The sequence below is a fragment of the Peromyscus maniculatus genome, chromosome 2, assembly GCF_049852395.1.
Source record: "Peromyscus maniculatus bairdii isolate BWxNUB_F1_BW_parent chromosome 2, HU_Pman_BW_mat_3.1, whole genome shotgun sequence".
Taxonomy (NCBI): Eukaryota; Metazoa; Chordata; class Mammalia; order Rodentia; family Cricetidae; genus Peromyscus; species Peromyscus maniculatus.
The window spans coordinates 136,606,225-136,628,632 of record NC_134853.1 but is presented as its reverse complement, the minus strand read 5'-3'; the positions used below and the strand labels follow the sequence as shown (position 1 = coordinate 136,628,632).

Below are 22,408 nucleotides of genomic sequence, written 5' to 3'. Positions count from 1 at the left end.
ATACTGTTCACAGGTGGTGGAAACAAAACTCAAATCCAGACAGTTCAGTTCTGAAGCCTACATTCTCAGCCACCATGCTACTGTGTCCTTGCTCAGAACAGCCTCTACCTCAGCTCTTTTCATTCTAGAGGCCCAGAGTCCTCACTTGGGGACTTGGACACATGCAGCCAAATCCTGTTCAGTTAGTCTGATAAACTGGGGGAAAGTCACGTAACTTGTTCAGAATTACAAGATATATTAGAGTTTGGTTACACAAAGACTCACTTTTTCCAATCAATCATAAACTGCCCTAAAGACTCCATAGCTGGGGATGAAGAAACGAAGGGCAATAGGTAATTGAGACAGAATCAGGCCCACTCAGGCAGCGTGGCTCAGAAATGCCATCTACAGCCCCAGGCACCACTGAAGTCTACTAGGAGACTTCATCCCTAAGGAGTGCTCATGGGTTCCTTGCCCTCTGTCCACACACGACAGGGTGGCAGTTGTGCTAGCACAACTGACCTAAAACCTGAGACAACTAGCAGACAATATGTAGCCTGCTATCCATCCCACCATCATGCCCTGAAGCCTTTCTCCCTGGATAGCTGATGATGCTACATCTCCCTAAGCTGGGAGGAATTCCTCCCTAGTACCTCAGACAGTTCCCATCCCTTGAGAACTTGTTGAAAATGCACATTTCTGGGTTAGCAATGTAGCTTGGTGCTAGAGCACTCATCTGGCTGAGACCCTGCACTCACGTCCCAGCACTACAAACAAACAGAAATCATCAAGAGCACTTCACTGGGCCTGGTAGAGTCAGTCTCGTACCCAAGAGCAGGGTGCTCTTCTCAGCCTTGCTTTGTTCTCCACCTTGCTTCATTAGAGTTGTGGGGTTTTTCTGTTATTTCTTCAAGGGAAACAAAATGATTCAGAGCAGGGGTTCTCAACCTTCCTAATGCTGGGACCCTGTAATACAGTTCCTCATGTTGTGGGGACCCCAACCATAAAATTATTTCATTGCTGCTTCATATATGTATTTTGCTACCGTTATGAATCGTAACAGAAATATCTGTGTTTCTGATTGGTCTTAGGTGACCCCTGTAAAAGGGTTATTTGACACGCCCACCACAAAGGGTTGCAACCCACAGGTTCAGAACCACCGATTTAGAAGAACAAAACAAATTTGTGAGCCCAAAGCCCTGGTGTTGAGGCCAGCAATCCTGGCTTTCAGCAGCCACTGAACTGATTCCAACCCTCACTAAAGTCTGAAAACCTTTAGTCCAGACTACAGTGGTACTTCTCAGACAGAATTGTCTGAAGATCTGTCAAACTGCAGAATCTACTTAGCTCTGGTGTGGCCTGACACACTATTTCTAACAAGCCCATGGGTGATGGGGGTGCTGCTGGTTCTCAGACCACTAGTTATACTACTTTCTCAGTGAAAGACCTTGCCCAAATGGCACATGTGATTTCATGAGACCCTTGCCTGCCTCTATCTACATCATCAATCCCTTTCAGTTGACCAGTTGCCCTATCAATGCCACTGGTGCTCAGAGAAGTACCTGAGAATAAACAAAACTTGTCCCTGGACTAAGGAGGGATGAGCTCAAGTCAGGGTGCTAAGTGTTATAGTGATTCTTGAGGAGCAGGATTCCCAGCTCTCTTGCCGGTTATCATCACTAGCTATCTCTTCTAGTTCAATGACAAACAGCACCTCAAATACATCTCAGACGGACAGCTTGTCTACAGCTGTTGTCCTTGTATGTTCTCCTTGGTGTGGATCTTTAACTCACAGTTAACCCCATTTATGACACCTAAGATTGAATACTCTGTTCCTTACCAAATCACTTAGCACTATGACTCGGAGGGAACTAGAATCCAATGGAGCTGGGAGCTATGAAAGAGCATGGTTCTCAGGCTTGTGTCTTAGTCAGCACACCTAAGGGCTGTAACACGTAACCTCTCTTCATTTCTAACACTACTACCTTAACCCCGGACACTAACACCCCTCTTAAGTAATGTACCGCATCTACTTTCTCTACATCTACTTTTGGACCCTTGGAACACCTTTCTTTTGTTCCCACGGACTGCAGTTGCTCATTCTGTTCATTTACTAACTAACTGCTTCAACCTCCCCATGCACACTGCACTATGAGCTTTTTGTTTTGTTTTTATTTCACTCCTTTGAGATGGGGTCTCACTATGTCGCTCTAGTTGTCCTGGCTGGCCTTGAACTCAGAGAGATCTTCCTGCCTCTGCCTCCTGAGTGCTGGGATTAAAGTTTTATGCTATTATGCTCATCTTACACTGTAGACTCTTTACTTGTAGCAAACTGGGTATTTCCAAATAAAAGTCCCTGGCCCAATTTAGCCTTCAGATGAGCGCTTGGCTGGCATGGTTCCCCAGGACCAGACACGAACCACAGCCCCAGAAGAAAAGCAGAGCCACCCATGTGATGGTGCTGCTGTTCTGCTAAGCAGAAATCTGCACACCTTCCACTGACTGACTCCATCATCTGGGGACAGACACAAGCAGCAGACTATTCCAGGGTAACTCTTCTTCACTATCAGAGTCCCTGGTGTTTGTCTCTCAGGGCCTGGTCGTCATTTTGCTGTAGGCTGCCAGCCTTGGGGGAAGGGAAGCCCTAATGTCAATCTAGGAACACTCTTGTCATAGCTTTTAGGCTATGACTCAATTTTTACAGCTGAAGCTCAGAACTCATCACGTAAATGTAATGCTGTGGGGGCTTTTTAGTATTGTGAACACCCAGGATAAGAGGATAAAAAATAATCATCCCAATGGCATCTTAATCAAAATGATGCAGAATCCTTTTCCCAACAAGACACAGTGATGGAGAAAGCATCTCCTAGTATCAGTTTCCTCATGTCAAACCACTGAGATGAGTCTGTAGAAGCAATGTAATCAATACAGGGGAGAAGAAAAACATGACAGGTTAGAGCAAGGGGATGAAAATGCATGCTCATTCTCAACATTCCCCTGGCTGACATTCTCGTCCCTACCCTTTCTCCGTGTGCTTGCCGGTCTTCTAGTCACCCTGGCTCCCCTGCCTCTTCATTAATCCTTCTTTTACATTCCTCTCAATGTTAACCAAGCAGCCATTTTTCTGTTTGAAGTGTCAAAACCTCCCGGGTCTGTTTAAGGTGTGTCCTAGCAGATCCAGATCCAAATTCCCAGAATTTTAAGTAGAAGATGCCCTGTCAGTCTCCAGAGACTGCCTTTCCCTTGAGACCTGGCATCCCACCCAAATGCTACCTTCGTTTGCTAACAGCTTGGCCTCCCCAACAATGCCTCCGAGCCTCAGCCGGAGCTCCTACCACCTCATACCATTCCTTTGCTGACTGAGTTGATTGTCACATCCAACAAAAACTCTTATCCTTTTCCCACACTTCGACCCTCACCCTTTGTGTCCAGACCTTACTGGTTCATATTCCTAGACCTCTTCTACACTTCATATTCTCTCTTACAAGCATCCCAATAGGATCTTCTAACTTGAATGTGAGAAATAATATGTAACTGATACAAATAATCCAACTAACTCAAAAGTGAACTATTCATTGGACTTAAAGTTATCACCTGTTCTCACTCATTTTTAACATTCTGACAAATTAGCCCAAACACCAGACACCCCCCACCCCCAGAACTAAGCCAAGTCACCCAACTTTCCTCTGTTAAAGCCCTCTGATTGTCTTGTTTTGTTTTAAATCCCTGCTGTAACAGTTGTGAGGCCGCAGGCCTACACGGCTGCGGGTCTCCTAAATTTCTCCTAACAGGAAGCCTGTTTGCCCCTCCTGCACATTGTGAGTGTGCAGATGGCTCCCAGCCGTTCCTTGTTCCCACTACACCATGCTTTCTGTAATGACAGTGAGTACACTGTCTGCCTGTATGTACGGTCACCCATACACCCACTCCCCTTGACTCTGAGCTCCTTGAGGGTAGGGACTAGTTCTTATTCCAGCAGTTGCTATCCAAAGAGCAGCTTTTTCATTGCCTCCAAGGTGGTTAAATGAGCTCCTCCCCATTCCTTCTCTGACTTAGTTGGATTTGTCACATCCAACAAAAACTCTAAAAGGCAGTTCAGTGTCACTGTTATTTACAGACCCTGATTTCATTCAGCATGTATCAATGCTCCTATTCTTTGGAGCTCTTCCCTACCACCAAACTTAGCCCAGTGCCTAACAAACCTGCATTCCAACAGCTGTCTCAGCCCTGGGGAGACCACCAGGATAATAAGAGGCTAGGGGGGATGTTTCCTGATTTGCACTAAATTATGTGGTGATTTTGTTACCAATGACCCAGTGCTCCCCAAGGAAAATTCCTGGCTCCACCCCCAGGCAACTCCACAGCCTAACTACACATCATGGCAGCTTAAAGGTATAAACCCTGGGGAAGGTAGAGAAGCAATCTGAATAGAGCAAATAAACCCACTTCGATCTTGTCTCTGCTATGCCAAACACACAAGGCAGCAGCAGCACCATCCACCAGTGCTTCATTCCTGAAATGTATATTTTACTTCTGCATTGCTAGGTCTGCTTTAAATAAAAAGGGGCCCCTTGGCTCTCACATGGAGTTACAGACACAGTGAAGCTTGTTCCTATTCAGGGAGCACTAGTAAGGAGCCACAGGGAGTCAGGATGAGGCCCATCCCTGTAAGGGGGGTGGGGTGTGTGCCACTTTTATGGAAGCAGGGACAAAAGGACAAAAGGGTCTAGTGGACCACCCCATTCTCCCTACAATTACTGGCCACCAATAGTGGAATTCACTCATAGTGACCCTGGAAAAGGAGATGTGTTAAAGCAGAGATATAACTGAAAAGAAAGGCAATAACTGGTCTGATGGGCAGGGAAAAAAATTATTCTAGGAGTCAGGAGCCTGCACAAGAACACTTACAGCTCACATGGTCGTCATAACTCAGCCCCCTCAAGCATTTTGTGCTCTGCTTATGGTGTTAACTTTAATGTCTTAACATATAACACCATCCACACTCACACAAAATACTACACACGCCAGATGAGGCTGAGTTATAGTTGCTGGGGGAAGCATAACTTTGAATTTCCTGATTTTGGTGCATTTAATCTCAACCATAATGTTACATTAACGTCGGTTTTGCATTTCATTTCCCAGTTTAGAATAGCATCAGCGTCTTCGCCTGTTTGTACAGAAAAAAAAAAAAGGAGGCTGACTGAAGCAGAAGACAGAGGGAACAACATCTAACAACTGAGCCCTGCTAGGAAATGGGGAAGAGAGAGGGTCTTTATCTATAGGGTACTTTCTTTCTAACCACTTAGAGACTGCAGGAACCAAAAACAGAAAACAAGAAGGCAGTTATGGAGCAAAGAGCAATACTTGGGGGGAGGGGGGCATCGTTCAGTCTTGAAGGGAGGAGAAAGGGAATCAAAATGATCATAACCAAATTCTTGTAAACTTTTCCAAAACATCTTTCACCAAAACAAACAAACAAAAAACAAAAACAAAAAAAAAACAACCCAGTAATGGTGCCAGTTCTAGGTCACACTGAAGTCCTCCAAATGCTGTTCCTGTATTAATTAGTCCTAGTCTAGTCTTCTGTCACTATCAACCCTGTCCCCCACCCTGCCCTCCAAAATTAACCCAGCATCTGCACAATTTTCTATAGAAGAGAACTCCTTTAGTTATAATTCTAACTCACAATGCCGATGGAATCTCTCCAAGGTTTCTGAAAGGGGGGCAGCGGGGGGAGCAGCAACGGGCAAAGACCAAAGCGTAGAAAACCTCAACCCCTAACATTATGGGCACCTGAATACAGATAAGAAGGAAACAGTAGGCAGGACTGTTTGGAGCAGTGAGAAAGACTACCCAGAAGACCAAGGGAAGGATGGAGGCGGCAGCCAGGACTTCAACTCCCCACACACAGAGAGCTGGACCACCCCTCCCTCCCAAGCCATGCAGACAGCTGAGGTTACTTCATCCTCCCTACAAGCTGTGGCCTACACCTCATTTTCCTCACTTACATTTGCTTTGGTCTCCTCTGAACACTGAGGTGGTGAGAGAACTTGCCCTGAGGTTAAAGATGTACAATTAAAGAGCCACCAAAGCTTTCAGGCTGCTCTCTGGGCCCCAGGGTCACAACAACTATCACATCATGCACAGCCACACCAAAATGAGCAAAGCAAACTCCTGCTAGTGAGGACAAAGGAGCTACCATGCCCTTAAACAGATAAAAATCTACTTCTGTATCAGAAAACAATCCCTAAGACAGAAAGGAACCACACTGCTGAAATTTAGAGCTTCTAAAATACTTTAAATCATCTAAATTAACATTTAAGTGAAAAAAAATGTTTCTCAATGAAAAAAATCTCAAGTTAAATGAATACCTATCATGTTAATCTGAATAGAAACAAGTAAAACAAATAAAATGAGCACAAAAATCAGAACATGCAAGCCTTCTGCTAGCAAGCCAACCACTCCAGTTTCACATAGCTGAACAAAGTGCAAAAATAAACAGCAAAAGGATGACAACAGATGAAAAATAGCTGATGTTTTACTGTATTTATAACCAATATTGTTACGCACCCAAGTACAACAGAGCCTATACCTGTTAGTTTCTCACGGAGACATTCCTTTAGGATAGTCTCAGGAAGCTGACTCCAAGACTTTTGAAATGAGACCAGTGAGAGAAATGAGCTCCATAGCAAGCCTCCAAACAACAAGGCTTTCCTCGGCCAAAACTTGTCTCTGTCTCACACACCTGGAAGGTATGGCATGCTCTAAATTTAAAGTCTAAAAGATCTAGAAGTCAGTTGGGCAGAGACTGCAAGCAAAAGAGCCAATCAGGAGACTGGAGAGGAGCTGGGGCAGTTCTCCCTCCTTGTAGCTCAGGTGGGGCCCAGGCAACGCACAGGGTTTCCCCATAAAAAGCTTGTCACAGAACAGATATCTACCACTCTGAAAGAAGGCACATTGTATTCGAATGCTTTCCCTCTTTCTTCTGGAAGGTCCTTCCTACTAAAATCTCAAGCTTTCTTCCTTCCACTTCAATCTGTGTGGGTTTACTTGGCTTTTTTTTTTTTTTTTTGAGGGGGGGTCCTTTTTAAAATGTAAAGTAAGATATTATTGCATTTAATAAGAACAAGAATTCAGTGGCCCGAACTATCTTCCATTCATTTTCTTTCTTACTAGGCTTGCTTTTTGCCTGTGGTCATTTTGTTTCGGTTTCCTCCCTTCCCTTACTGACTGGAATACGGAGACCGCAGGGCCTCTGATGAGAACCTGACCCACAGAATCTCACTACAAGTACTATCCTATCTGGGATTGAAATTGTCTTTCAGTCATCTTCTAAGTTTCCTCTGAATTCCATTAGGATATTGGTACCTAAAAACCTTTAAGACTCTCCTCCCTCCCAAAAGGAGCTTTAAGTTGTAATTAATAGCAGGTCTTGTGCTCCCCACCTTTTTCTTGAGGGTCAGCTAAGGACTGGTCCAGAGGACACGGATGTGTGGCCTTAAATGTGCCTTCTCACCTGTTGATGGCAGCCTTGCAGAAGCCTAATGAGGTTGAGTTGCATTACATTTATCACTTTCCCTAGATCCACTCAAATCCATCACTATGTCACAGCAAGAAGTTAGATTGATCTGACAGGATTTGCTCTTCTTCACAAACCCATGTAAGTTATTACTGAGAATCCCACATTCTTCCAGCTGTTTGCTGATTGATTATCTGACGATCAGGTCAAGTATCTTCTCTGGAATCACAGTAAACCAACAGGTCTATCATTTCCAAGATTATTCGTATTCCCCTCTGAAAGATAAGCCAGACAGCAATACCGCCTCTCTCCAAGACCTCTAAAGCAACAGCTAATGCTCAGCTAATAATGCACCTTAAGTGCCCCGGAATCACAGCACTAGGGCTCATTGATTCTGGAGATAGTTTTTCTTTTCAGATGCAGATCCTGGAAAACAGCATCAAGCTCTAACTCAGTATGGGTCATGAAAACCATGCAAGACCAGCTGTGGTGTGTACCTTTAATCCCAGCATTCAGGAGGCAGAGGCAAGCAAATCTCTGAGTTTGAGGCCAGCCTGGTCTATAAAAATCGAGTCCCAGGACTGCCAGAGCTACACAGAGAAACCCTTTCTGGAAGAAAAAAAAAAGGGAAAGAAAACCTTCGAGCCTAAGTCTGGGAAGCAAGTTGGTAGCACAGGTAATTTAAATCCCTACTATAGTATCTTCAGCTTGATGATAGACAGACAGGTAGGCAGACAGACAGATGAACATGCCCTTTGAAAGAGAGGTAAAAGATGACACTGACTAAGCCAGCTGAGACATAAATCAGGTTCCACCTGGAAGAATGCTGGCAAGATCTTCTGCAGGACAAGTGAACAGCACTATGTAACTATCTGAGCTTATAATCCAAGTGGAAGGCTGGGAAGTCCACACCCAGAAGCATGTATGTCCTAGGAAGCAGCAGCAAATGCAAGGATGGAAGTGCCAAGCAATTACAGAGTCCGAAGAGAGAGATGGATCACATGCAGTAGAGGTGTGCTGGGTTAGAGTCATGCTCCACTAGGGCTTACTCAGGGACTGAAAATTTGTAAGAGAAATAATATGAAGCATTAGAATGTGGATCCTGGAGTCTCAACTCAGAAGACTCCACAACCAGAATTCCCAGCCCACCACCTATGCTCACTGGTAGGACCAGGAGGCAGAAAGAAATAAAGTGTAGGTTGGGCAGCTCCTAAGCAACATTCCCTTTCATCTACAGTTTCTTCCCTTAGGACACAGTCCTTGTCTAATCTAAGCTGGCCTGATTCCAATGATCCAGAGGGGAGAGGAAAGGAAAGGGGTGTAGTGTCTTCGATAGGCAAAACCACCTACCATTCTACAGACAAAACCCTCTAGAAAAAGCTGACCATAAGAAATGAAGCAAGTTTATCTTTCTGTGGTTCCCAGTGGTCCCGCCTCCCAAGTCCCAATGGTGAGGTCTCCTCCCCTCTGGCCTCCTAATGAAAGCTACTCTAACCAAAGCAACAGGGCTGTATATCACAAAATTACACACTGTAGCCTAAGCACTGCAGGAGGAGCTGCCATCCAAGAGCCACCCACTCAAGCCTCCACCCCACACCCGAGCCTCCACACTACAATGAACTATCATCACACTGGCATCCAACCATTCCATCACACACCCAGCACAGGTACCTCTCTACTGCTAATCTAAGCTTCCTGGTAACACTGCCTTAAAAGATAAAAGGTCTTTGTGTACAGCTGGTAACTAAGAAAGAAAAGCAAAGAAATTTCCCTTTACAACAGACTAGCAATGGTACCTGTCCAGGTTATCTAATGCTATATAACAAATTATACTAAAGCAGGTATGGGAGTACACACCTGTAATCCCACCACTTGGTGGGCTGAGACAAAAAGATACCAAGTTCAAAGCCAGCCTGGGCTACAAAATAAGTTCAAGGACACCCTAGACAACACAGTGAGATACTTTACAATGGAAAAGCAAACAAAAAATGTGTGGCCTAAAGCATTAAGAATCAATTGATCAAGCCAGGCAGTAGTAGTGGCACACACCTTTAGTCTCAGCACTCAGGAGACAGAGGCAGGTGGATCTCCAAGTTTGAGGCCTGGTCTATACAGTAAGTTCCAGGATAGCCAGAGCTACACAGAGAAACCCTGTTTTGAAAAACAAGAAAGAGAGAAAGAAAGAGACAGAGAGAGAGAGAGAGAGAGAGAGAGAGAGAGAGAGGGAGGGAGGGAGGGAGGGAGGGAGGGAGGGAGGGAGGGAGGAAGGAAGGAAGGAAGGAAGGAAGGAAGGAAGGAAGGAAGGAAGGAAGGAAGGAAGGAAGGGAGGAAGACAAACAGACAAGAATCAATTGTTCTCTGTCACAGCTATTGAGTCAGGAATGTGGTGGGTGCTGGACTGGCAAATTCACTTCCAGGATAGCTCACTACTGGCAAGCTAGTGATGGCTGTTGGATTCCAGCCTCAGTTTCTATCCATGTGCGTCTCTGCAATTGTTTGAGTGTCCTCATAGTGTGGTAGCTGGCTTCTGCCAGAGCAAAAGATCCAAAGGAACAAAACAGACTGTAGTGTGTCTTCTAACCTAGCCTGTGACCTTAATTACACACTGTCTTTCATTCCATACTACATAGACAGGGTTATCTATGACTCCGTGTACAAGTGTTAACACCAGGAGGTCACCTCAGGAGTGACTACCACAGCACTCTTTCAAAAGACCACACATCAGTGGCAGGAGACGGGGCCACAGAACCCAAAGAGAAGAGGAAGGCTAGGAAAGATTTTGATTCCCAAAAGCTGAGACTACGGAGAAAAAAATGTATCCAGTTCTCCATTCACAGTTTAGTCTTGCACACTTGTAACCAACCTGCCTTGGAAGGCAAGTATTTCAAAGAGTAACTAAAAGCCAGTAGACAGGAGAAAACTCTGGGTTCCAGGAAGCAAGACTCTCCTCCCTCCCTTTTGCCCACCCAACCTTTTCTGAAGCAATGATACAACAACAGTTACCTGAGGATGAATCTGTGGCTTGTCGCACGTGGCCTCAAAGTCCAGCACTAAAAAGTAGTGATACCTCTGGGGAGGGAAGGGCACCATTGCCGCCATTGATGCGCCAAAGCCGTGGGCCGCCAGCTTTCTGGTGGATATGGAACAGAACTCCGGAACACCACAGGGAGAAAATAAGTGGGAGCCCAGCACTTTTCTTGCTCTTGAAAGTAAATACGAAGAAAATCGAGCTGCTCCAGTCTGTAAAGGTGCTAGCATTGAGCATCCAGAGGCATCTAAAACTTAGGGGAGGAAAGTTAAAAGAAAAAGAAAACAAAAAACAAACAAAACAAAAACAGAGAGCCTGGGTTACTCCCCTCCCACTGTGGCCGGGTCATCAGGAATATCCATGCAAGCTGAGCCACACCCACGGTTTCCAGGCCCATTTTCTGAACTGTGTTTTTGTTACTACAGTTTGAGACCCTAATACCGGCACCTGCAGTGTTATTACTACAATTCTGTCTCCCAGACCTTTCTCAGCAACACACAAAAATGGCTTCAGTTGTAAATGGAGCACTAGTTCAAAAGAAGGCAGACAGAGGACTTCTGCAGGCACCTCTCAGGTGGCAATAGTTAACTTTAAAGGATTCCAAAGCACTCTGAGGTGAGCAAGTGCACAGTGAGTCCTAGAAGTGGACTCACTTTCCTGGACACGCTCCTCAGCTCTCTTACGCACCATTTGCCCCTGGCTCATCTACCTGTAACTGGACAGCTCCACATACCCTCTGCCTTCTCCCAGCAACAAAGTATGAAAGCCAACACAGCCAATCCCAGGGGGCTTTGCTCATCGCATTCTGATGATTCCCAACCTCCACACTGGTAAGTAGTACCCCGGGAGAACTGGAGAGCACAGCTGGCAACAGTCTCAGGCCTCCTCATTTGCTGCCCTGGGCCTCACTCTCTCCTAGAGGCCCACGATGACTGTGAGGCCTTTTAAATAGGAAAGGGGAAGAGAAAACCCAGATGTGGCAGTAATGGGAGCATTTCTAAAAGTCTAGTAAAACTTTCTGAGGGAACATGTACAAGGGAAAAAAAGTCTGAATCATTTTTCCTTTACATTTTCCCTTTAAATTCACACAATAGCTGCTCTCCTCTAAGGGCTAACTAAATATAAAAATCAAAGCCTAAGTTTTACTCACAAATAACCTGATCTGAGAGAGGGAAACAAGGCAGAAATATAGGAACGCGTCCTTCCCCACATTACAGCCCCTCCACTTTAATTCTCAAACAAGAAATCTTACCATTTAATACACAAATTGCCATCGGTTTATGCTTCCTGACGCCAAATCCCAAGAGAAGCAAAGGCTTGCCTCTGACTAGCTGTAAGGAGCCACTGTCTCCCCTGGTAAGTGTGGAGCACACTCGGGTACCATGAGGTTACTACCACTGAACAAGAAAGTACAATGCCAAGTACGACTTCTCTTCCTAGCTCTCTTCTGACTCTCACTGAAAAGCTACAGTCACTTGCCTGTATATCTATTAGGATGCACGCTAGTGTGGGGTCTCGGTTTCTGTATCTAAACATGAGCTATCATGAGGACTGCGTGAAGACTAAAAAAAGAGTCTTCCTGGATCCTACACAAGCATGGTGCTTGTTTTTATTGCTTTACAGCCTCCCTCAGAACTCCTAGTCCAGGGAGACAAAGGCAAGCTTGAGTTTCACTATGGAATCTCTAGGAGAGGCACAAGCACCAGCGTCCCTTTGAAAGCCAGAATCCAAACAACCCCACTCTCTCACTCACTCACCAGTACTGAGAAAACAAGCGACAGGGTGATAACGGCTCCACTGCCCATTCTAGTTTAGATGCCAAGTCCTGCAGGACCTTAGACCTCTTCTAACCACCTGAGCCATGTGGAAAGACTTGCGAAACTCTTAATGTGTCTATAGTATACACAGTATAGAAATCAACCAGACTCTGCCTGCCAATACCACAGGCAACAGTCTCGACTAACAAGGATTTCCTGTTTATGTCTTCTGACTTTAGCACGTACTAGCCATGGCACCATGGGCAGGCACTCTGTTCTTCAATTCCCTGCCTGTAAAATGACAGTAACAGCTTCTACTTCTAGAGTGAGAATGGGATGAGGACAGAGGTACAACATCAAGAGCAGTGTCTAGCTCATTATGGCTCAGAAAGTGGTAGTTTGCTATCATTACTACAGCTCTTCCCTCAGTTATCTCCTACATCCGTATAATTCTCTAGGCCTCCCAAAGGGCACAGTATACATGCCCTACCCACCCCTGCTTGGGCAACACACTGACAGCTAGAGGGCCTCCTTTCTTACAGGCTTTGTTTTCTCATTTGATTCCATCCACATCAAGAAGGACCACTTGAAAGAAGTCTTAAGAAAAGACTGGAGAGATGGCTCAGCACTTGAGTACAGGCTACTCTTCCAGAGTTTGATTCCCAGCATCCACATGGTGGCTCACAATCATCTGTTGCTCCAGTCCCAGGGCATTGGATGCCCTCTTCTGGTCTCCGCAGACACTGCATGCACATGGGGCACAGATACACATGTAGGCAGGCAAAACACCCATATATGTAAAAATAATAGATCTTAGGAGGTCAGGCTTCCACATGTCAACACTAACAGGGTTCCAAACTGCCCTCCTAACAACCAAATTCAGATGAAGTCAAAGAACAGAGGGTAATTCTTCCTCTTCCTTTGTAACAATTTCAATTTAAAACTGTTAAATGCAATAAAGAAATATCAGTTGGAGTTGGGAGAACCAGAGAGGTCTAAATGAAAGATAAGGGCCAAGGCAGGTGAGACAGGCATCCATGCAGAGGTGGCAAGGTGTACTGTATCATGTCAGAGCCAAGGGCATTCATGCCAAAAGGAACTTAATGAGATTCATAGACAAGAAAAAAAAAAGTCATTCCCAAGGGAGGGGTAAAGGGCCAGTAACAACAGAATATATACAAATTACAATTACACACAAAATGGATAAGCAGAGTGCATATATTAAGGATAATGGAAATCAGGTTTCTCACTACTATAAAAACAAACAAAACCTGTGGTATTGTTTTGGAATTGACAGTAAGAATTTGAATTCATGATTTCTGGTATAGATGTGGTGGACATGGATATATAAATAAAAGTATGATAACAGCCAGGCAGTGGTGGTATAGATGTGGTGTAAGGATATATAAATGTAGATATAAGTAAAAGTATAAAAGTAAGATAACAGTCAAGTGACAGTGGCACATGCCTTTAATCCCAGTACTTGGGAAGCAGAGGCAGGTGAATCTCTGTGAGTTTGAGGACAGCCAGGACTATACAGAGAAACCCTGTCTCAACAAAACAAAACAAAAGTGGGCTGGAGAGATGGCTCAGAGGTTAAGAGCACTGACTGCTCTTCCAGAGGTCCTGAGTTCAATTCCCAGCAACCACATGGTGGCTCACAACCATCTGAAATGAGATCTGGCGCCCTCTTCTGTATACATAATACATAAATAAATCTTAAAACAAACAAAAAACCAAAAGTATAATTATACATACACAAAAAGATAGAAATTCACACTCTAGCACTGACTAAGGATGGGTTAACAGCAATAAGCACACCTAGCACACTGGTGCCTTCCAAATATCACCGTCCACTAAATGAACCAGAGCTCCTTGGAGAAACGGCAAGAAAACTACAAGATGAGCCTAAGCTATCCTACAAGAAAGGAAGGGAATGCTCAAAGAATAACAGAAACATATCAAAGGGACTCAAAAACCGCCTTGAGGGGATCCTGCTGGTCAAATAGGAGGGATGGAAATGTATTATAATGCAATGAATAAGCCAAGAAACCATGAGTCCATAAAGATTTAATAAACACAAGTAAAATCTATGGAGGAATATAAACATGGTATCAATGCATTTCTCCACAGAACCCTTATTAGTTACAATAAGAAGTAATTTTATAATGGAAAAAGATGAGCAGACAACATCTTACACAACCAGTCAAAAATAAGCATCATTGCTAGATGTGGTGGCACAAACCTTTAATCCCAGCACTTGGGAGGCCGAGACAGGAATACAAGACCAACTTTGTACACAGTCAGATCCAGGTCAGCCAGGGTTAGTCACCACACACACACACACACACACACACACACACACACACATACACACACACACACACACACACACACAAGGCATCGATAATGGGATAAATCAAAATCACATGCCACTTGACAAGATGTAAAGAGAACAAAGGATCATTTCTGATATCCTGCTGAAAAGGCACAATATGAGCCTAACTGTAAGAAAGTATCAGACAAACCATAAGAGAGGAACAATCCAAACAATAACCAGCCCATAATCTTCAAAAGTATCAAAGTCATGATCGTCAAGGAAAATGTACTGAGGAAAATCTAAAGGAGACTACAGACTTGATAACTAAATGCAAACCAGTTATCAACCACACCCTTTTGCTACAAAGAACAAAACTTGAATGGAATTCTGGACTAGACAGAGGTTAACATAACATATCTGACCTTGATAGTTGGATTGTAGTTGGGTAAGAAAAGGGCTTGCTTGTAGAAAATACACCTCAAGTATCCTTAACAATAGGACATCAGTTCAGGACCTTAATTCTCAAAGGGTTCCGAAAAGAAATCTTATATTGCACTTCCAATGTTTATGTAAATTTGGGTTGTTTCAAACTTTTGTTTTTTAAATACTTTAAAAATCCAGGTATAGGCCGGTTCAGGCCAGCCTAGCCTACAAAGTGAATCCCAGGACAGTCAGGGCTACACAGAGAAACCTTGTCTTGAAAAACCAAATAAATCAATAATAAAAAAGCCAGGTATAAGGCTGAGAGTGTAGCTCTGTGGTACAGTATTTGCCACCCATGCATGAGGCCCTGGGTTCAATCCCCACAGTAAGTTAAATAAATAAAATCCACATGCAATGTAATTTTTTTTAAAAAAAAAAAAATAGAGCCAGGGCACAGGACTTTAATACTAGCACTCGGGAGGCAGAGCCAGGCAGATCTCTGTGAGTTCGAGGCCAGCCTGGTCTACAGAGCAAGATCCAGGACAGGCACCAAAACGACAGAGAGAAACCCTCTCGAAAAACCAAACAAAAGCATACGAGGGAGAGATCTTCTCACAGTGCCTACAGAAGGAGGCTACACAGCCTCCTCTAGCAGCGAGACCAGAGAGTGGGGTGGGGGGAGACAACTCTCACAGCATCACATTTCGGCCCTCAACGCCACTGGTAAAGCTACACCACTCAGTGTCCTTTTAACTGTCACTCTGGCCTTACACAGCACTCTCAGAAACACCCCCATAATTCCTGCAATGGCAACCCACCTGCTCTTGCATGTGCTAACAGCTTGGGAATTTCTTTTCCATTGATGTCTTTATACTTTAGTTACAAGTGTACAGAATTTAACTCTACAGCTCCAATATCAACTGGGACTTTGCTATCTGTTTGAGGAGAACTCAAACAATTTATGATTCTCTGTATTCTGCATAACATATTTTTTATCAGAGAACAAGATTTATTCACATTTATTCTCAAACATCCTTTCCTTATAGCAAATAAAGTAGTAAGCAGGCTACAGCAAAAGAAAAAACGAATGACTTTCATCTCAAAATGAAGGGATCAGCTCCCCAGTGGGGACAGGGAGGGGTAAATAGGGACCGCCCTGTGGCCAGCCCGATTTGGAGAGACAGGCCTGTGCCACAGCCCCTGGAGGATGGTCTCTGTGCAGAGTATTTACACAACAGACCCAATGGTTCCTCTGCAGCCATTACTGTCTATCAGGTAAATAACACATGTGCCAAGACACACATTTAATGAGGGAAATAATATGCCTTTATAAAAAGACTCAATCTGTATTTACCTGAGAGACCAAAGGAGCACCAAATCACCAGATTAGTGGAACCACAGAGGAGTCGTTCTGGTGTCTTGGGTAAATAGACATTTTATAGCCTCCATTACTGGAAAGGGGAAGGGAGGGAGGGAGGGGGTCATCCTTCAACATCCACACACACGCTGGCTGGGGGAGCTTCAGATAGGACAAGCTGAGGAGTCCATCAGGAAACATGTGGTCTCCTGACACACCACCTCCTCAGCCACACACACTTGAAATCTCTAGGAGCACACAACACAGGTCTATGCCATCCCTGGATCCAATGCACACCATTAAAAACCAGAGACAGAACTACATTCCAAAGAAACTCCACAGGGTTAAGTCCACCTGACTCAAAAGCCTGGACCTCCATGCTTTAGCTTCCCAGCCTTGGAGAAAGACCCTGTCCTAGGATGACTCAGCAATTATACTCAAGTACCCCAGTCATAGAAACAACAAAGATACCTGTCTGGAACCTATTCGGTTCCAGGTTTTAACTTAGGCAGCTAAAAACAGTCCAAGAAATATGTAAATAAACTTCATGCCTTCAAAAGTCATACTATTCAGGGTGGTGGTGCACACCTTTAATCTCAGCACTCAGGAGGCAAAGGCAGACAGATCTCTGAGTTTGAGGCCAGCCTGGTCTACAGAGTGAGTTCCAGGACAACCAGGGCTACACAGAGAAACCCTGTCTCAAAAAAACAAAACAAAACAAAAGTCATACTATTCAATCGAATGCACCTTTACTGCCTGAGCACCCTGCGAAAATCACAGTCAAAAAGGAAGAAAACTTTAGAGACAAACACAAGCCGGCCAGCCAGGGAGAAGCCAGAAAGAGGAAATGTATCCCAAGACTCACTAGACAAGAAAGAAATGGAGCCGGGTGGTGGTGGAGCACACATTTAATCCCAGAATTTGGGAGGCAGAGGCAGATGGATCTCTGTGAGTTCAATGACAGCCTGGTCTACAGAGTGAGTTCCAGGACAGCCAGGGCTACACAGAGAAACCCTGTCTCGGAAAGAAAAGAAAAAAAAAGAAAAGAAAAGAGAAAGAGAAATAGCCCGGCATGGTGGTGCAGACCTTTAATCTCAGCATGCAGGAGGTAGAGGAAGGCATATCTCTGTGAGCTGGAGGTCAGCAAAAGAGCTATGCGGTGAGACCCTGTCTCAAACAAAGGAAAGAATGGAGGGAGGAAGGGAGGGAAAAGGGGAGAGAAGAGCAATAACAAAACCCAAGACTCCAACATCAGGCTTTCAGACTACTACTCACTCCAATGCAAGAAGCAGGCCTCAAACTCAAGCTTGTCTGCACTCTCACAGAAGAAGCAAGAGCCCCAGGATTCTGGCTAGTTTGCTAACGGCTACACACAACAAGCCTCAAACTCCTTGCAATTTCAACTTTCTGATAGCTCCAGAGTGGGAAGGAAAGAGCAGGAACTCCAATGGAACTCAATGGAACACTCTCCTCTCCACCCCCTTCTCTGCCTTGGCCTATAGCCACAGTCACTGTTGCTTCCAGACAGGGCTAGCAGAGCTCTCTGACATCAGAAACAGATGCTAACCCCAAGCCACCAGCAACGCTGAAGTCCTCATCAAACGCTGTCAGGAACACAAATTCTGATGACATCAATCAGGCCATCTCAGCAGCTCAAGGCAACCCAAGAGGCAATTCTTTAAGCTCTGCCTGCTGTTTGCTAACCCACCAGCCATGCCCACTTGCAAACTCTTTCTGGAGGCCAAAGCTGAACAATGTCTCTTTACTAAGTCCTACAAATCAGATGCCTCTCAATGACAAACCTTCTTTCCTAAAACAACAAAGATAAAGCCAGAGATGAGGAAGCCACAGTATGGCCATCCTCTAAGCATGCCCCACCCTTGCAAAGCGCATATCTATCTACAACAGTAGTATCCAAGGCTGTTCAAAGCCTTCCAGTCTCTTCCATTCTAGATGGTAAGCTAATGCTGAAGCAGAGTCAGGACAGCACAGTTATTAAAATATTGGTATTAGACAAACCTTTATTCAAGTCCTAATTCTACTACCCACTCTTGGTAATGATACTTCTATCTTTGGGTTCAAGTCAACCATACTAGTACATGTTCAAAAAAAGGGAGTTACTATTGTCAACACATGAGAATGAGGAAAGGAAAATGCCCATTTCTGAAAACCTATTGTAAGCCAGGCACTGTGCTAGTAAGCTACATTTTTTGTCTCACTTAATCCTCTAATAATCATGCAAAACAGTAACTGTATTCCTTTCTTACACATGAGGAAACTGAGGCTCGGGGCACCCAATTCCTTGTGGGCTCTACTTTCCTCTTCCATGTTCAATGGCTCTCATTTCCCTACTTGACTGATTTCACCATTTCACAGGACTAATAATTCATACCAACTTCAATTCTTCTTTTGAGGTAAGGTGTGATTTTTAAGTAAAAATAACTTAACCTTAAGCAATAATGAAATCTAAATTGTGCGTGTGTGCGTGTGTGGAGAGAGGGAGAGAGAGAGAGAGAGAGGGAGAGAGAGAGAAAGAGAGGTGTCTATTTTATTTTTAAGAAATACATTTTAGTCGGGTGGTAGTGGTGCACACCTTTAATCCCAGCCCTCAGTAGGCAGAGGCAGGTGGATCTCTAAAGGCCAGCCTGGTCTACAGAGTGAGCTCCAGGACAGCCAGAGCTACACAGAGAAACTCTGTCTCAAAAAACTAAACAAGTAACAAATAAAATACACTTTAGCTTGAGCACAATGCAGCAGCAATAGTTAGGGGCATATTGGATTAAAATAACTGCAGTGCAGTACAAGGATCTCCAAGCCTCTTCCATACACACACACACAATTCCAGAGGTGTGGTTCTTCTCATCTTAGAGTGAGAAACTCAAAGGAAGCAGAGGCACAGGCCCAGTTAGCTCTTGCTCAAGTCCCCAAATGTGGCATTTCCTTCTACAAATCTGGGCCTTGAAAAATGCTGCTCCTTCTGTTTTGGAAAGCACAGCTATTTTTCACCAGCAAATTAACACTTTCTTTGAAACCCAGATAAATCCTGCCCTTTTTGTAGATTTCTCTGATACCCCATGATAAAGTTAATGGCTTCCATGTAGCCCAGTAGGACAGTGTCTTCTCATGCTATGGTGACACACTAAGTACCTGTCTCTTCTGCTACTAACAATTTTCAAAGACTCCATGAGGAAGGATGGAGGGCAGCAGCAGAGCTCTGCATACATGTGGATGTAAGAACAAGCATTGTGTGTGCATAAAAAGCACATTTTGTAACTGTTTTCTTGTTAGGCATTTTCATGCATTTCAAATTTTCACACAGCTTGAAAGAGGAGCACCGAGTTTTAATCTAAATGGCACATGAGTTTTAGAAATCTGAAAACAGAGTTTCTTAAAAGCAGCAACTACATTTTATTCATTTCTTTGCTCCCAGCACATAATCAGGCACAATTAAGAAAATAAAGACTTGCTAAATGAATTAATATGCCAAAGCCACGATGCCAACTACTCTAGAAGTAGAACATGCTAGACATAGCACAGCCAAAGCACACCAAACAAAGCTAGTCAGCTTCCTTCCATCCCTTCTTTCCCTTTCTGCCATTTCTCAAAGAGAAAGAGAGAGAGAGAGAGAGAGAGAGAGAGAGAGAGAGAGAGAGAGAGAGAGAGAGAGAGAATATTGCCTTGGTGTAGGAATACTATTAAAAGGATTAATTTAGGGTCCGGTGTTTGGACTGTCACATCCAATCACTGCCCACAAATCTACAGCTTCCCAAATCAGACTCATGCAAAAAGGAATCAATCGCAAGGACACAGAGGGTCTGAACAGGCATACTAATGGCCTTCTGAGGTGCCAGCGGCCAGCTCTGACACTCCCATAAATTATCTGCCTTTTGATTTTACCTGTAGCTGTGGGGCACAAGGCACAATTTTGAACATATCAAAGCAATCCCTCCTAACCCAAGGTTCCCCAAGGAATGTCCCCCAAAGGAGGAAGAAGCTAAAAACAACAACCCAAAGGGAATCTGCTTCCCAACACATCTAGTCCTCAAAATCATCAATTAAAACCCAACAGAACCAAATAAATAAAGCAGGATTCAAACAAAGTCTAGCAGAATGGATGGGGCATCATCAACTGTACAACGACTATGCATCTCTCACTCAAGGGAAGAGAAATCAAAACAGTCAACTAGCACAATTTCATCTGGAGGCAAGTCTGCACTAGCTTCAACAGTACCTTACACTGTGATCTTAGGCAACTCAATACAACCTTCTTTTGCCTGGGTTTCCTCACATGGTAGCAAGAAAACCAAAACAGACCACTCATGACTCATTTCCCTGAGTGGGAGGGGAAAGTAACAAAAACATTCAAGAGGCACTTTACAAAGATGCAGGGCCAGTAATGTGACAACACTAATAAATGACCCCAAACAGGGAGGAAGGCTAGTAACATGGGTAAATCTTGGGAAGCTGCTTAATCCATTCACTCTACTGATGGTGTGGACTATAGAACTCCTACTCTGTGCAAATTTTCCACCGTGTAAAATCATGCCTTGCTTTAGTTATAACTGACTCCTGTAGGCTAACTAAGCTTTTACCATATGGACACAATGAAAACTGTGTGGACACAAAGCTTAAGAAGCCAAAACTCATATCACCCAACTATTTCCTGATTCTGTGCAGAATATTAGTAGTAGCTCCCGCCTTTAGTCCTGACACTTGGGAGGCGAAGGCAAACAGATCTCTATGAGATCAAGGCTAGCCTGGTCTACGTAGAGAGTTTCAGACCAGCCACATTGGGAGCCTGTCTAAAAATTAAAAGAAACAAACCAGTATCAATACACTACTAAGAGCTTCCTCTACATCATCAAAGCCTTTAAACAATGCTATTAAATCCCAAATCTCCATTTTAGACAGCAAAGTGAAACTCAAAAGAGGTAAGTCGACTTGTCCAAGGTCCCAGAAACACCACTCTCAGAAATTTGTGCTTCCCTCCATTGCTGGAAGTACACTGGGGCTCAGAGAGGAAGAGGAAGAAAGAGGGAAGGAGCAGAGTGGAATTCTGGCTGTCAACTTCTCACACTCAACAAACAAATTTATTGGCCACCTGCCTGAGACATACCATCACACCTGATCTGACAGACATTTCCAAAATCAGGCATGGGTTATCAGTCTGCTACAGGCAAGGAAAGAAGAGACCAAGTAGGACATACAGAATAAGGACAACTGCCTAGAAAGTCTAGGAACACATGTCAGTTTCTATATATACAACTCAAACAGTTCCTAGCTATTAAGCTGGGAACTCTAAAATGAAGATTCCCTTTAAGGGCTCCATTCAGGCCATACTTCCTTCAACAGAAGATAGTTTTCAAAACATTTTAATTCACTGTATGCTGACTCTCTTCCTTTATCTTTCCCAAACTGTGAAACACTAGCTGGCTGGCATTTCCAAGAAATTCTCTGATAGACACCTTTTAAGTGCCATTAGACAGACATAAAATTAGTAAAGAGAATTAATACTAACACACACACACACACACACACACACACACACACACACTTCAATTATATTTAGTTTGATCCTTAAGGACCACAAAACTGCCACATAAGGGGAATATGCTACCCCAGACTCTCTACTGTTCTCTCTGCTTCCAGTTTTATCTGCCCCTTCAATCCATTCTTCACACTAATATCAAAACAAGCTTTCTACAACATAAACCTCACAATTATAATCTTCATATTTTTCCTTTTTCTTTCTGTTTTGATATGTAGCACAGGCTGGGCTTGAATCAGTGATCCTCCTGACTTAGCCTCCTGATTACAGGAGTATACCACCACCCTGAGCTTTTTACAATCTTTCAGTGGCTTCTTAATGTTCTGATCTAGAGATCAGCAAACTATGGTCCATGGGCCAAATCCAGCTGCCACCTTTATAAATAAAGTTTTACTAGAACACAGTCATGTTCACTTTCACACCATCCATGGCTGCTGAACTGCTCACTACAAGCTGTATAGTTGTAAAAGAGTCACA

General features: G+C 44.0%; 1 protein-coding gene across 5 annotated transcripts in view; it reads right to left on the bottom strand.

Moving 5' to 3' along the window:
* Window positions 1-22,408, bottom strand: part of Eri3 (ERI1 exoribonuclease family member 3) — a 134,350-nt gene that overhangs the window by 108,052 nt on the left and 3,890 nt on the right. For 3 of the 5 annotated variants that reach the window (XM_042271702.2, XM_042271699.2, XM_042271701.2), the window contains exon 3: window positions 10,502-10,779. The exons of 1 other annotated variant lie outside the window; for it this stretch is intronic. In XM_042271702.2, coding sequence (XP_042127636.1) covers window positions 10,502-10,756 — 255 coding nt within the window. In that variant the 5' untranslated portion in view covers window positions 10,757-10,779. The remainder of the gene's footprint in view (window positions 1-10,501; window positions 10,780-22,408) is intronic. One more of the 5 variants, XM_042271700.2, reaches the window with a different exon arrangement.